The 12,405-nt window shown below is 53.2% G+C and overlaps 1 protein-coding gene across 2 annotated transcripts in view; it reads left to right on the plus strand.

Annotated features, from left to right (window-relative positions):
• Nucleotides 1–12,405, plus strand: part of EPHB1 (EPH receptor B1) — an 86,323-nt gene that overhangs the window by 31,894 nt on the left and 42,024 nt on the right. For both annotated transcript variants that reach the window (XM_054206573.1, XM_054206574.1), the window contains exon 3: nucleotides 461–1,142. In XM_054206573.1, the coding sequence (XP_054062548.1) occupies nucleotides 461–1,142 (682 nt within the window). The remainder of the gene's footprint in view (nucleotides 1–460; nucleotides 1,143–12,405) is intronic.

Raw genomic sequence — 12,405 nt, forward strand, 5'->3', positions numbered from 1 at the left:
GTTTTCTTTGCCGGGGGAAGTGATCCCATCGTGCCGAGAGCCTGGGGTCGGGCTTGCTCTCCGGCCCACGTGCTGGCTTTAATGAAGCCGCAGCCTCGTGTGCTGCTTTCCCTCCCGCCTCCGGGTGCCTGGACCAGCTTTCTTCCCGTTTTTATGTCCTCGCAGGGTAGCTGAGGCCATTGCCTGTGTGGAAAAGGATGTTTTAGCGTCAGCTGGGAGCGGTGGGGAGAGAGCAGGCATGCAGGGGCAAGAGGGTGAGGATTTCTTCTGGTGCTGGCCTGGGTGGTGTTTGCGCACGCGCATCACGTCTTGTGTGCACGATGGCATTCCTGGCCCCCTCTGGGGCTTCGGGACCCTCCTTTCTGCCCTGCACAGGGTGAGTGGCACCTCCGTGGCTCATGGGCCACTGCTGGTCCCTCTGCCTCCCTCTCACGGCCTCTCTCCCTTCTCCTTTCCCCAGTGGGAAGAAGTCAGTGGCTACGACGAAAACCTCAACACCATCCGTACGTACCAGGTGTGCAACGTCTTCGAGCCCAACCAGAACAACTGGCTCCTCACCACCTTCATCAACCGGCGTGGAGCTCACCGCATCTACACAGAGATGCGCTTCACTGTGCGGGACTGCAGCAGCCTCCCCAATGTCCCCGGCTCCTGCAAGGAGACCTTCAACCTCTACTACTACGAGACGGACTCTGTCATTGCCACCAAGAAGTCTGCCTTCTGGACAGAGGCACCCTACCTCAAAGTGGACACCATTGCTGCTGACGAGAGCTTCTCCCAGGTGGACTTTGGTGGCAGGTTGATGAAGGTGAACACAGAAGTGAGAAGTTTCGGGCCTCTGACCCGCAATGGCTTTTACCTGGCTTTCCAGGACTATGGGGCTTGTATGTCTCTGCTGTCTGTCAGGGTCTTCTTCAAGAAGTGCCCCAGTGTGGTGCAGAACTTCGCCATCTTCCCGGAGACGATGACGGGAGCGGAGAGCACCTCCCTAGTGACTGCCCGTGGCACCTGCATCCCCAACGCCGAGGAGGTGGACGTGCCCATCAAACTGTACTGCAATGGGGATGGGGAGTGGATGGTCCCCATCGGCCGCTGTACGTGCAAGGCTGGTTACGAGCCGGAGAACAACGTGGCTTGCAAAGGTAAGGTTGGCCTTGGTTAACAAGGTGCTTTTATTGTTTTTAAGCTCTGCTTAAGAAAATGTTCATCCCCAAACAGGCTGTTTTGGGCAGCGTCTGTTGTGAAATTGGCTCTGCACCATTTAGCTGCCCTGAAGCGGTTTTGCTCCAGGGACCAGGCAGGGATTTGGGAGCGGTGGTTGACCTGTGGCTTCTCGGTGCTCTCCGGTCAGCGGCCAGACTCGGCGAGCAGCGTGGCAAGGACGCGGGTGCCGGTGCGGTGACCACTGCGGGGCCACTGGAAGCTGCCTCTGTGATCTGCTGCCTTCAGAGTGCCATGTGGGCCAGCGCTTGCCGGCTGAGCCGCTTTCATCTGCCTCGTTATTTGCCCAGCAAAGCTGCGGGAGCCGGACAGCCGCCGTTGGGCCCGGCTGCAGCGAAGCCGCTCTGATTCTTGGCATTAATTGGAATTTTTGTTGCTGTTTTTTCGGGTTCCCCCAGCCATGCCGCCAGCGTGCTGCTGCCTGCTGGAGTCCTCCGCAGCACGGGATTATAAATATGGAAATAGCGCTCGCTGCTTTTCATCTCCTTTCGCCGTTCCGATGAATATTTCCCAAATATTGTTGGAGGATTATTTTTTATTTTTTTTCTATTAGCTTTACTTGCTGCCCTTTCCTTCTGCTTTCCCAAGTTAAGGTATTGTTTTTGTATGCGGCTTGGAAGGAGGGGGCTTTTTGTATGAGAAGCTAACCCCGTTTCATCCGTGCTTTCCAAGTAGCTTCTAGAAGGTGGGCATCACCAGGTCAAGGAAGGGTTGGGAAGAAAGAGAGGGTCAAAGGCTGGTGTCAAAGCCCTTTAGGGCTGGTTTTGAAGGGGTTGTAATGGGAAGAGGTGTGACTTGGACCTTTTTTGGTGCACGTGGCAGCACATGTAGCACCAGACTTGGCTGTGATGCTTTTTGGGGTGGCCACCATGGCCTTTCTTCTCTACCTGTAACTCCGGATAGATGAAAATGGCAAAGCTGGGATTTAAGCTGCGGAGAAACTTGTTTATTCATTCACTTTAAAGGTGGGAATTTGTGTAGGTTTTCACCGTGACAAACCACGTTCCTGCCTGGCCAAGGTGGGGAATGACGATGCCTTCCCGTGCCAGGGCTCCGACAACTGGGAAACCCCCAGAGTCTGTGCGCTCATGCCTGCTTTCACATCAAGCCGCCTTGCTGGTGGATTCCTTTAAGTTTCACGGTTGGCCCTGAACATGGGCTTGTTCCTACCAGGAGATGGTCTGGTGGGGAGCTGAAGCGCTCTGTCGTAGGGAGGGCTCTTTGCAAACCGGAATGTTTCTGGCGAGACGTTCCTCTGCTATTGAATAAACAAACAGAGAGCACATGTGGTTGTATGGCAAAATGACACTTTCTCATCAGGGAGAAATAAATACTAGTTTTAGCTAAAGACTGGAATTGGGAAATACTGTCATTTTGCCAGAAATGTAGGAAAACGATAATGTAAAGCTGCTGCAGGTTTTGGCGTTGTTGACCTTTCTGTCTGATGCTGGCTGGAGCGGTGGAAGAGGTCGAGGTCTTGAGCAGCTCTGTATCATAGAATTGTAGAATCATAGGGTTGGAAGGGACCTCTGGAGATCATCCAGTCCAACCCCCCTGCCAGAGCAGGGTCACCCAGAGCAGGTGGCACAGGAACGCGTCCAGGCGGGTTTGGAATGTCTCCAGAGACGGAGACTCCACCACCTCTCTGGGCAGCCTGTTCCAGTGCTCTGCCACCCTCACAGCAAAGAAGTTCCTCCTCATGGTTAGGTGGACCTTCCTATGGTCAAGTTTGTTCCCGTTACCCCTTGTCCTGTCACTGGGCACCACTGAAAAGAGCCTGGCCCCATCCTCCTGACACCCACCCTTTAAGTATTTATAAGTGTTGATAAGATCCCCCCTCAGCCGTCTTTTTTCCAGACTGAAGAGACCCAAGTCCCTCAGCCTTTCTTCATAAGAGAGATGTTCCAGTCCCCTCAGCATCTTGGTAGCCCTTTGCTGTCCCCTCTCCAGCAGTTCCCTGTCCCTCTTGAACCGGGGAGCCCAGAACTGGACACAGTACTCCAGGTGCGGCCTCACCAGGGCAGAGCAGAGGGGAGGGATGACCTCCCTCCACGTGCTGGCCACACTCTTCTTGATGCAGCCCAGGATGCCATTGGCCTTCTTGGCCACGAGGGCAACATTGCTGGCTCATGGTCACCCTGTTGTCCACCAGGACTCCCAGGTCTCTTTCCACCAAGCTGCTCTCCAGCTGTTCATGCTGTCAAAGCTGTGCCGAGCCGACCCCTGCGCATTGGCAAGTTGCTGAGTTTTCTGTGCCATAGAGCCTGTCTTCAGCCGTGCTCCCGCTCCTCGGCAGCGCTGACGCTTAAGGAGAAACTCCTCGCACCGCCCAAGCATGGGCTCTGCCTTGATCCCGGCAAGAGTTTAGCCTTTGCGTGGAGAGCACGCTTTGCATTCAGGCTCCTTGAGGAGAAAATTCAGGATCCTGGCAGGTCTGAGGGGGTAGAAATGTCCTTTATGGGTGAGCCAGCAGCATTTGGGACCCTGAAAAGGTGCAGTCCAAGTGGGCGGTTAAATGGCACATGTGCGATGACAGGACCATCCTTTTTTGGTGACCTTGTGAGCATGGTTGGGGGCTGGTACGACACTGTCTCCGGAGGAGAGCTCCGATAACTCCCCTTTCCCAGTCCTGTGAGAGTATTTCCCAGTTCCCATGTCAGGAGGACGGACAAAATGCTGGGATTGCGCGTGGGATCTGCATGTTTGAAGGTCCTGCTCAACACTGGCGAGGATCCCCAAACCAATAAACCTGCCAGCCCCTCCTGGAAGTTCAAACCAGTCCTAAACGCCTGAGCCAGGGTGTACATTAGGGCTGTTGGAAAATTAACTGTGTTTGAGTAAAAATCTAACCTTGGGTTGGATTCTGGCTTCTTGGCAGCTTGTGTGCACCCTTTGGCCGTCAAGCTCCTCCTTGTATCCCCGTGAACCTTGGAGACCACGAGGGAAGATCTGAGCCTGCTGCTACCCTTCCTGAAGGTCGGTGGGCACATTGCAAGGCTTAGAAATAATAATTTGTTGGTTTTCTGTGTTCACCTGCTGGGTTCTCCTGGCGGGGATGCTGCCAGGATCACATCCCGGCTCCTGGGAGGCACATGCTCCTGACATCTGCTTAAAGCCTCCATCAACCTGAGATGAGCCACTTAACAAGCCTGGGGGAATTGTCACCAAGGAAAAAAAAAAAAATCCCTTGGTCTATTAAGGCTGACAAAATGTGCTTAATTCCTCAGTGGTGGGGAAAAAAGATGGGGTTGAATTGTTTAGCCCCCACCCCCGCCACCCCTCTCTCGTCCCTCCCACCCCCTGGGATGGAGGCCATGCCTATCACGGAGCTGTTCGACCGGCGCGGTGTCGTGCTGACAGCGGAGCCAGGGGCCGCTGAGGGATTCATTAATACCAGCTCTTATCGGCACTTAGCGGCTCGCGAAAGGCACAGGCGGAGCGCAGCCTTCGTCGGGGCTATTTTAAGTCTCGAAGAGATGATCGTCGTGTTTTAGGGTCAGAGTGATGGGGGTGGGGTGTCATTACCACCCCAACACTAAGATGGGGGTGGGAGGGATGGAGATTTTCCGTACCGATCTGCCCCGTTATTTGTTTCCATCCCGGGCTGGTTGGGGTTTGGCACCACAGACCTCCTGGCTGGTGTGATGCCACGTTGCTCTCCGTTGGGTGACCGACGGCACGCCGTACCCCAAAGCCCGGTGGGACTGCCTGCCCTCGTCCTCTTTGGCACCCCCTGCCCCCGAGAGCCACGGGTCAATGCGAAACGGAGGCTGTTATTGAATCCAAAATGAATATTTCATGTGGTGCAAAGAGCCCACGCTCCATGCGGGTTGATATTAAATCCATTCGTCTTGCTCTGCCCCGTCCCTCGGCCGTGCTTTATGGCTTCCTTGCGTGGTCAAGGTGCAATGCATCACCGTGCTGGGGAGGAGGTGGGAGGAAAAGCGGGAGCGGGGAACGCCGTGAGCCCGGGGAAATGGTTTGAGACCTTGGATGAGCATGCTGGGCGGATTTTGCTTGTTCTCTTTGAGGAAGATTAGGGAACCCTTTCTCTGCTGGTGTTTGACTCTGAAACCTAATGATAGCAAGGTAACCCCTCGCTAGAGTGATGGCAGTCGTGGGTCTCTTGGCTTTTCTCCCTTTTGACGCAGAGGATGGGGCACGGTATTTGTGTCTGTGGAACCATGCTGACTTTCTCTCTGACCTTCCCAGTACCAGGCGATAGCTCAGTTGTACGGAGAAGCTGGCGAAGGAAAAATTCAGGAGCTAAAGCAGCCTTGTGCTGAATTTTTATTTTTGTATTTATCAATGCAGGGAGAAGGGGCGAGAGAGCGCTCCTGCTGCTTCCCGGGCTTGTCTCGATTTTCCCTCTCTTGGCAAAAATCCTGTCGCAGCGCGGCCGGGAGCTTCCAGCTTTCCACAGCTCAGGGTAACAAACCGGCCTGCTTGCTCACAATGGCTGGAAATCTGGGCTAGAAGGAATGGAAAAATTAAAAAAAAACAACCAAAAAACCAAAAAAACAACAAAACCACAGGCTGCTCCTCCAGCATCATTTCCCCTCACTACGAGAAAGACACTGAGGTCTGGAGCGTGTCTAGAGAAGGGCAACGGAGCTGGTGAGGGGTCTGGAGCACGAGTCTTGTGAGGAACGGCTGAGGGAGCTGGGGGTGTTCAGCCTGGAGAAGAGGAGGCTGAGGGGAGACCTTCTTGCTCTCTACAGCCCCCTGAAAGGAGGGGGTAGCCAGGGGGAGTCGGTCTCTTCCCCCAAGGAACAGGTGATGGGACAAGAGGAGATGGCCTCAGGTTGCGCCAGGGGAGGTTTAGGATGGATATTAGGAAAAATTTCTTCACAGAAAGGGTTGTCAAGCATTGGAACAGGCTGCCCAGGGCAGTGGTGGAGTTGCCATCCCTGGAGATGGGTCGACATAGTGCTTAGAGATATGGTTTTTGTCAGAGTTCGGTTGATGGTTGGACTGGATGATCCAAAATGTCCCTCCCAACCTGGGCAATTCTATGATTCTGCGATTCTGTCCTTGCTCCCGGGCACAAGGCCGCTGCCGAGCAATGCGCCGGGCTGCGCCGAGCCTTTGCCCAAGCTGCGCCTGGGTTTATTTTGCCTTTCTTCATCCCTTCCCTTTCTTTGTCTCCTTTCTCCGTTTGCCCTTCCCTCCTGCCTTGTGCCTGGAGGTCTGGATTTGGGAAAGGGGCAGCGGTGGGGACACGTCCCACCAGTGGAACGTTAAAGAGTGAGCAGCCCCGTGCTGGTCCCCCCTGTTATCCTCCCCTCCCGCCGAGCAGCCACAGCAATAATTATTGATTTCCTTTATTTACCCATCACAGAAGGCTGGAAACAATAGCAGAGCGTGGGATTTATGAAGTGATTTTTTTATTTTTTTTTTTTAATAATGACTACGAACATTTTGTAATTAGTAGTAGAATAATTTGCTAATGCTTAAAACAAGGGAAACGTCAAGTTTTTCCCAATCGAATTATTGCTTGGAAGCAGGATCTCAAGCTTTTCTCCTGTTCAGCCTCCCAAGGAGGGGGTGGCCGGGGCTGTGGCGGGTCTCCTCCTCCTCCTCCTCCTCCTCCCCGCGCTTGGCTGCGTCTCTGCTCCGGCGGGGCTTGGGTGCCGGGCAGTCACGAAACAGCGAAAAAGCTGCTTTTAGACCAAAGTGAGAGCATCTGCGTAGCCAGGGCACTTTCCACCCCGAACAGCAGCGAGGACATCCGGAGGGTGTATTTTATTCCAGGTTTAGCCAAGCCAAAAAAAAAAAATCCTGACTGCTCCGAATGGGCCTTTTCCTCCTTTTTTTCTTTCTCTTTTTTTTTTTTTTTTTTTAAACATTTTTTGCACAATATCAAGTTTCCTGCCCCCTTCTCCCATCCTACGTCAGCCCAAGCCGCCATCCCCGGCTGGGCTGCGCTGGGAAGCGGGATGCGGGAGGTGATGCCGGCGGGAGGGATGGAGGAGGGATGCTCCCCTTTGTTGTGGGGGGGGGGCTTTGCCTTCTCCTGGCAGCCATCTCCCCGCTTCCACCGCTGGGTGGAACAGGCAGCCCAGTTTTACCGCGGAGGAGAAGCATGTGAATCACCGCGCTTCCTAAAAAAAATAAAAAAAAAAAAGGAAAAGAAAAAAGTGTGATTTTTCTTAAATTACACCTTAATGAAGGCATCCATTAACCTCCGTAATAATTTTGCAAGGAAAAATGTCCAGGAAAACCTTGTTAATTTTTTTTCTTTTTTCTAATGAGTGTGATGGGTTTTAATGGAAATCTTAATTAGACATTATTAGCCAAAATGTTTCTCTGGTGGATTCTGGCCCTTCTCTCTCCCCCGGTGCAGGGATGGGGAAGGACCATGTGTTGGGGATGCTCCGGCACCGCAGCCACCGCTCTGTGCCCTGCATCCCGAGGTGGGTCTGCGAGGTACGGGGTGGGGGGTCATCCCTGCCATCCCGACTGCTCCAATGGGGAAAAGAAGGGGAAAGCCTGGAAAACACCCTGGGGAAGGGGTGAGCAGGGGCTGACCCATCGCAGGGCTTGCTGCCCTGGCCAGCCCTTTGCAGCATGTGGCCTCGGAGGGATTGGGAAACGGCCTCTGAGCTGTGATATATGGCTTTAATTTGGTTTTCTTTTATATTTATTTTTATATTTTAAATTTTTTTAATTTTTTTTAAATTTTTTTTAATTTTTTTTTTAATTTTTCTGCGTATAATTTTTTTTTTCCCCTCAAATTGTACCGTGTCATTCACCTCCCCATAATGAGAACTTTTGAGTGTTACATTGATTCCAATCTTAAAAGAGGAAGAAAAATCCCACCTTGATTTTTTTTTTTTTATCTCCTTTCCCCCCGCCCCCCATCATTCCCCACAAGGGTCTTTTCATGAGCCTGTTTACAAATGGGGCCATAAACCTCCTTCCAGACCCTTGGCTTGTTAATGGTCCAGCTAGGAATTGTTATGGGGTAGCTGAAGTGCTTGGGGAGACCCTCATTTTTTGGGATATGGGGGTGTGAAGCTGGGTATGCACTTGCAGGGGCTGCTGTGGGCACGGGTCCGTGAGCATCCCCACCATGCCAGGGCTGCAAAACCCACCTGGACTTTCCTGACTCCATCCGCTCACAGCAGCCCAGGAGACCCGGCTCCCAGCCATCGCATGGAAGGCCCTTTGCTCTCCCACCGGAGTGGGGATTGTTCTCCTGGACAATGGGAGAGCTGTGAGGAAGCGCAGGATCCGGCGCGCGTCCGGTGCCTGCATTGTTCCCACCCTTGTTTGCAAATGGCCAGCACCTGGCAAACCCAGTGACTCAGCCCGGGGAGTTTTAAAGCCTTTCTATAACTTTTTCCTTTTTTTTTTTTTTTTTTTTAAAGTCACGAGAGAGCTCCTTTGGGAATGGCTTTGGCCGGTACTGTTTTGCTGCTGTTTGCTTGTAAGGGATGAGGATTTTGCCCGTGTTCAGGGCTGCACCGCATTGCACAGCCCACGGCAAACTCTTTGGGAGCCAGCATCTCTCTCAGCTAGCTAATAATAATAGTTAAAAAAATATATTTTTTTTTTCTTTTACCCCAACTGGATACTACTAATAATAATAATTTTAAAAAAATGAGTTTTTTTTACCCCAGCCGGCTAGTAATAATAATAAAAGGGACTTTTTTTTTTCCTCCCAATAACTCATTGGCACTCCCCTGTGCCGGGCATTGTTTGGGAGCCGTGTCCTGGGATTGCAGTCAGGCTTCGCAGGTCTCCTGCAACCTCTGCTCTGGGAAACAGGCCCTCACCACTGGCGTTTTAATAAGTGAAGGACTCATCGCGGAAATGCAAGCCGTGAATAAGCCACGGGTTAGGTGGAGCGAGTCACGCTGCTGCCCCTCACCTTGCTTTCCGGCGGCCATCAGTGGAGTTTTATAGAAACATAGAGTGTTTTGGGTTAGAAGGGACCTTAAAGATCATCTTAGAGATCCCCTGGGCAGGGACACCTCCCACCAGCCCAGCTTGCTCCAAACCCCGTCCAACCTGGCCTTGAACACCTCCAGGGATGGGGCAGCCACAGCTTCTCTGGGCAACCTGGGCCAGCGTCCCACCACCCTCACAGCAAAGAATTGCTTCCTCACATCTCACCTAAATCTCCCCTCTTTCAGTGTAAAACCGTTCCCCCTTGTCCCATGGCTTCCCCTCCCTGATCCAGAGTCCCTCCCCAGCTCTCCTGGAGCCCCTTTAGGGACTGGAAGGGGCTGGAAAGTCTCCCCAGAGCCTTCTCTTCTCCAGGCTGAACCCCCCCAGCTCTCTCAGCCTGTCCTCCCAGCAGAGGGGCTCCAGCCCTCCCAGCACCTCCGTGGCCTCCTCTGGCCCCACTCCAACAGCTCTGTGTCCTTCTGCTGTCGGTGCCCCAGAGCTGGAGGCAGCACTGCAGGGGGGTCTCCCCCGAGCGGAGCAGAGGGGCAGAATCCCCCCCCTCGCCCTGCTGCCCACGCTGCTGGGGATGCAGCCCAGGCTGCGGGGGGTTTCTGGGCTGCCAGCGCATGTTGCCAGCTCCTGTTGAGCTTCTCATCCACCAACACCCCCAAGTCCTTCTCCTTTTGCATGGGTCGGACCTGCCATCCTGGGCCTGGAGCACCATGGGTCCGTGCAGAGGAAGGATGGAGCCCACCAGGGTGAGGAAAAAAGAAAAACTAATCAGCGCGTGTTAATGAGGTTTTAATTTTTCACCCCCTGCAAAGCCCTGCATCCGGTACCCGGGTCGTTCTGCACCCGGACAGTGACAAATGGCGCGGTGCCGTGGGTGTTAGCTCCGAGTGTTTTAAGAGTGGTCGTTTGTCACACCCGGTGTCTTGTATCTCAGAGGATGTGTGGAGAGCAGGAGCACGGTGATTAAATCAAAGCATTGCTCACGCACTTAAGCAGGGCTTCGGAGGAGGGCTTCGGAGCCACAGGAAAACCCATCCGTCTTCAGCCGGTGCAGCAGACTCCTAGCCAAGAAATGATCCATGCCTTGTCTATCGCAGCATCAGACTGGAGTAAATATTCAGTTGTGGGCACCTCAAATTAGAAATGTGCCAACCCACACGAGGAGGGAATTGATGTTCCCTCACCTGGGCCCCCAGGGGAGCCTCACCCAGCCAACAGCAACTGAAAAAAGGTAATTAACGGCACAGGGTGGAACCACATCGCTTGGTTTTCATGTTAAGCCCAGGACTCACCTGCTTGTATGATATTTATTATGTGAAAATAGTTTTTCGGAAGGAGGGAGCGGTGGGCTGGAGGTAGAAGCTGGTCACCTCAGTGATCTCCGTGTGGCCACATCCTTCATGGGCATCACAGGGCTCCTGGCAGCGGCATCTCCCTGAGCAGGGAGCGATGCCTGGGCTAACGCTGCCCTCGTCTCCTCTTGTCTCATCCCTCTCCGGGACGATGCTCTGGTTAGTGTGGGCGACACTTCGCCATCTCCTTGCTTTTTTTTGGGCGAGGGTTGTGAGCGCTGTGCTGGGGGCAGAGGGCTCTGACCTTGACTCCGCTTCCTGGGCTTTGCTGTCTAAAACTTGTCCCTAAAAGCAAAAGTGTCCTGGTGAACTGATATATGAGGAGAACTGGGAATTGAATTTCCACTCTAGCTTGACCGGCTTTCCTCTGCTGGGTCTGCAGCCTGCAGGGTCAATTGCCTGCGAGGTGAGACTTGATATCAACTTATTTTGATTTTATTTATTACCTATCTGCATCCAGGCGTGATGTCAGCGTGGCATGTAAAACCAATTGCTCGATAAACCTGCCCTGGACGAAGCTTTGGGCTGGGTTGATGCATGCGGGTGTGTGTGGCCCCACTGTGGCATGAAGGGAGCTGGTCGCCCTCCTCGGGAGCAGAGATTTTTTTGATAACTTGTGCGTTTTGCTCTGTTGCGAAATAGGGAATCTGTTTGAAAGCTTGAAACGGTTCTAGGCACGGCAAAAATGCTTCTCCTGCTGTCTGAGTGCTGCCAGGAACTGTCATCTTCTGGCTAAACCTAAATCTCCCAGTTCTGCCACAGACATCTCTTTAAGAATGCCAGGCGAGTGGGGCTGGCACTTTGCTGCCGGGATGAGGGCATCAGGGTGAGACCCGGAGATATCGCAGACCTCCTGTCTCCACGTCTCATCTGCTCGCGAGCTCTTAATCACATATTATTATTTAAGACAACTTATTCTTAGAGAGCCCAAGGTGCAAATTATGTTTCATAGCTAAGAAAAGCTTCCAGAGCTGCCTACGTACAGTAAATCCCCGCAATCTCGGATGGCTTTGACTTATGCGTAGCAGATGTTGAGGATGGAAGAGACTATTTCTTTTTCCCGGCTTGTTGCTACCATTGGTGTGGGACGTGGGTAGGGATTTCGGCAGGGAGAAGCTGGCTGTGCTCAGAGGTGGGGTTAGTGAGCCCATCTGGCAGCCTTGGGCACCTCTCCTGTCCCCAGTGATGGCACCAATGTGGACAGTGCCAAGGTGTTCATGCGTGTTTGCAGAAGGTCCTTTCCCTGGCTGGGAGCTTTTGAGCAGGTTTCCTGCCTCCCCGCTGCAGCATGGGGATGAGCTGGTCTGGGAATCATAGAGTCATGGAATGGTTTGGGTTGGAAGGGACCTTCGGAGATCATCCTGTCCAACCCCCCTGTCGTGGGCAGGGACATCTTCCGCTAGGTCAGGTTGCTCAAAGCCCTGAGCAACTTGACTTCCAGTGATGAGCTATCCACAACGTTTTTGGGGCCAAGCATCTTTTGTGAGCTACCCTCATGCAGGAAGGAGAGGGTGGAAATTTGGCCCTGGCCAACTTTTCCATCGGTGGGTGCGATGCTGCAGGAGAACCTCAAAGGGTGAGGGACACGGAAGGTGATCCAACTCTTTTGTCTTCCTTGGGGTCCTCTCTCTTCTGCCCCCGGCACCACAGCAATGCACTGCCCAAGGAGCCTGTTATTTTCGCTTTTTCATCTTTCCTCACTTCCTATTTCTATCTGGTAGTGGAGCCCAAGTGCCAGGAGGAAACATTTTCTTTCAGGATATTTCTTTTGTAGGGAACGCTGTCGGCCATTGTGGTGCCCGGTGGCAGCTGGGCTCTGCTGCCAGTGGGTTGGGATGCTCCCAGGACCAGCTCTCCTGCCAGCTGGAGTGGGGTTGGGAAGAGTTTTTAAGCTCAACTTAAAAGGGAGGGAAATTGGGAAGGA

Source organism: Rissa tridactyla, chromosome 6, assembly GCF_028500815.1.
Source record: "Rissa tridactyla isolate bRisTri1 chromosome 6, bRisTri1.patW.cur.20221130, whole genome shotgun sequence".
Classification (NCBI taxonomy): domain Eukaryota; kingdom Metazoa; phylum Chordata; class Aves; order Charadriiformes; family Laridae; genus Rissa; species Rissa tridactyla.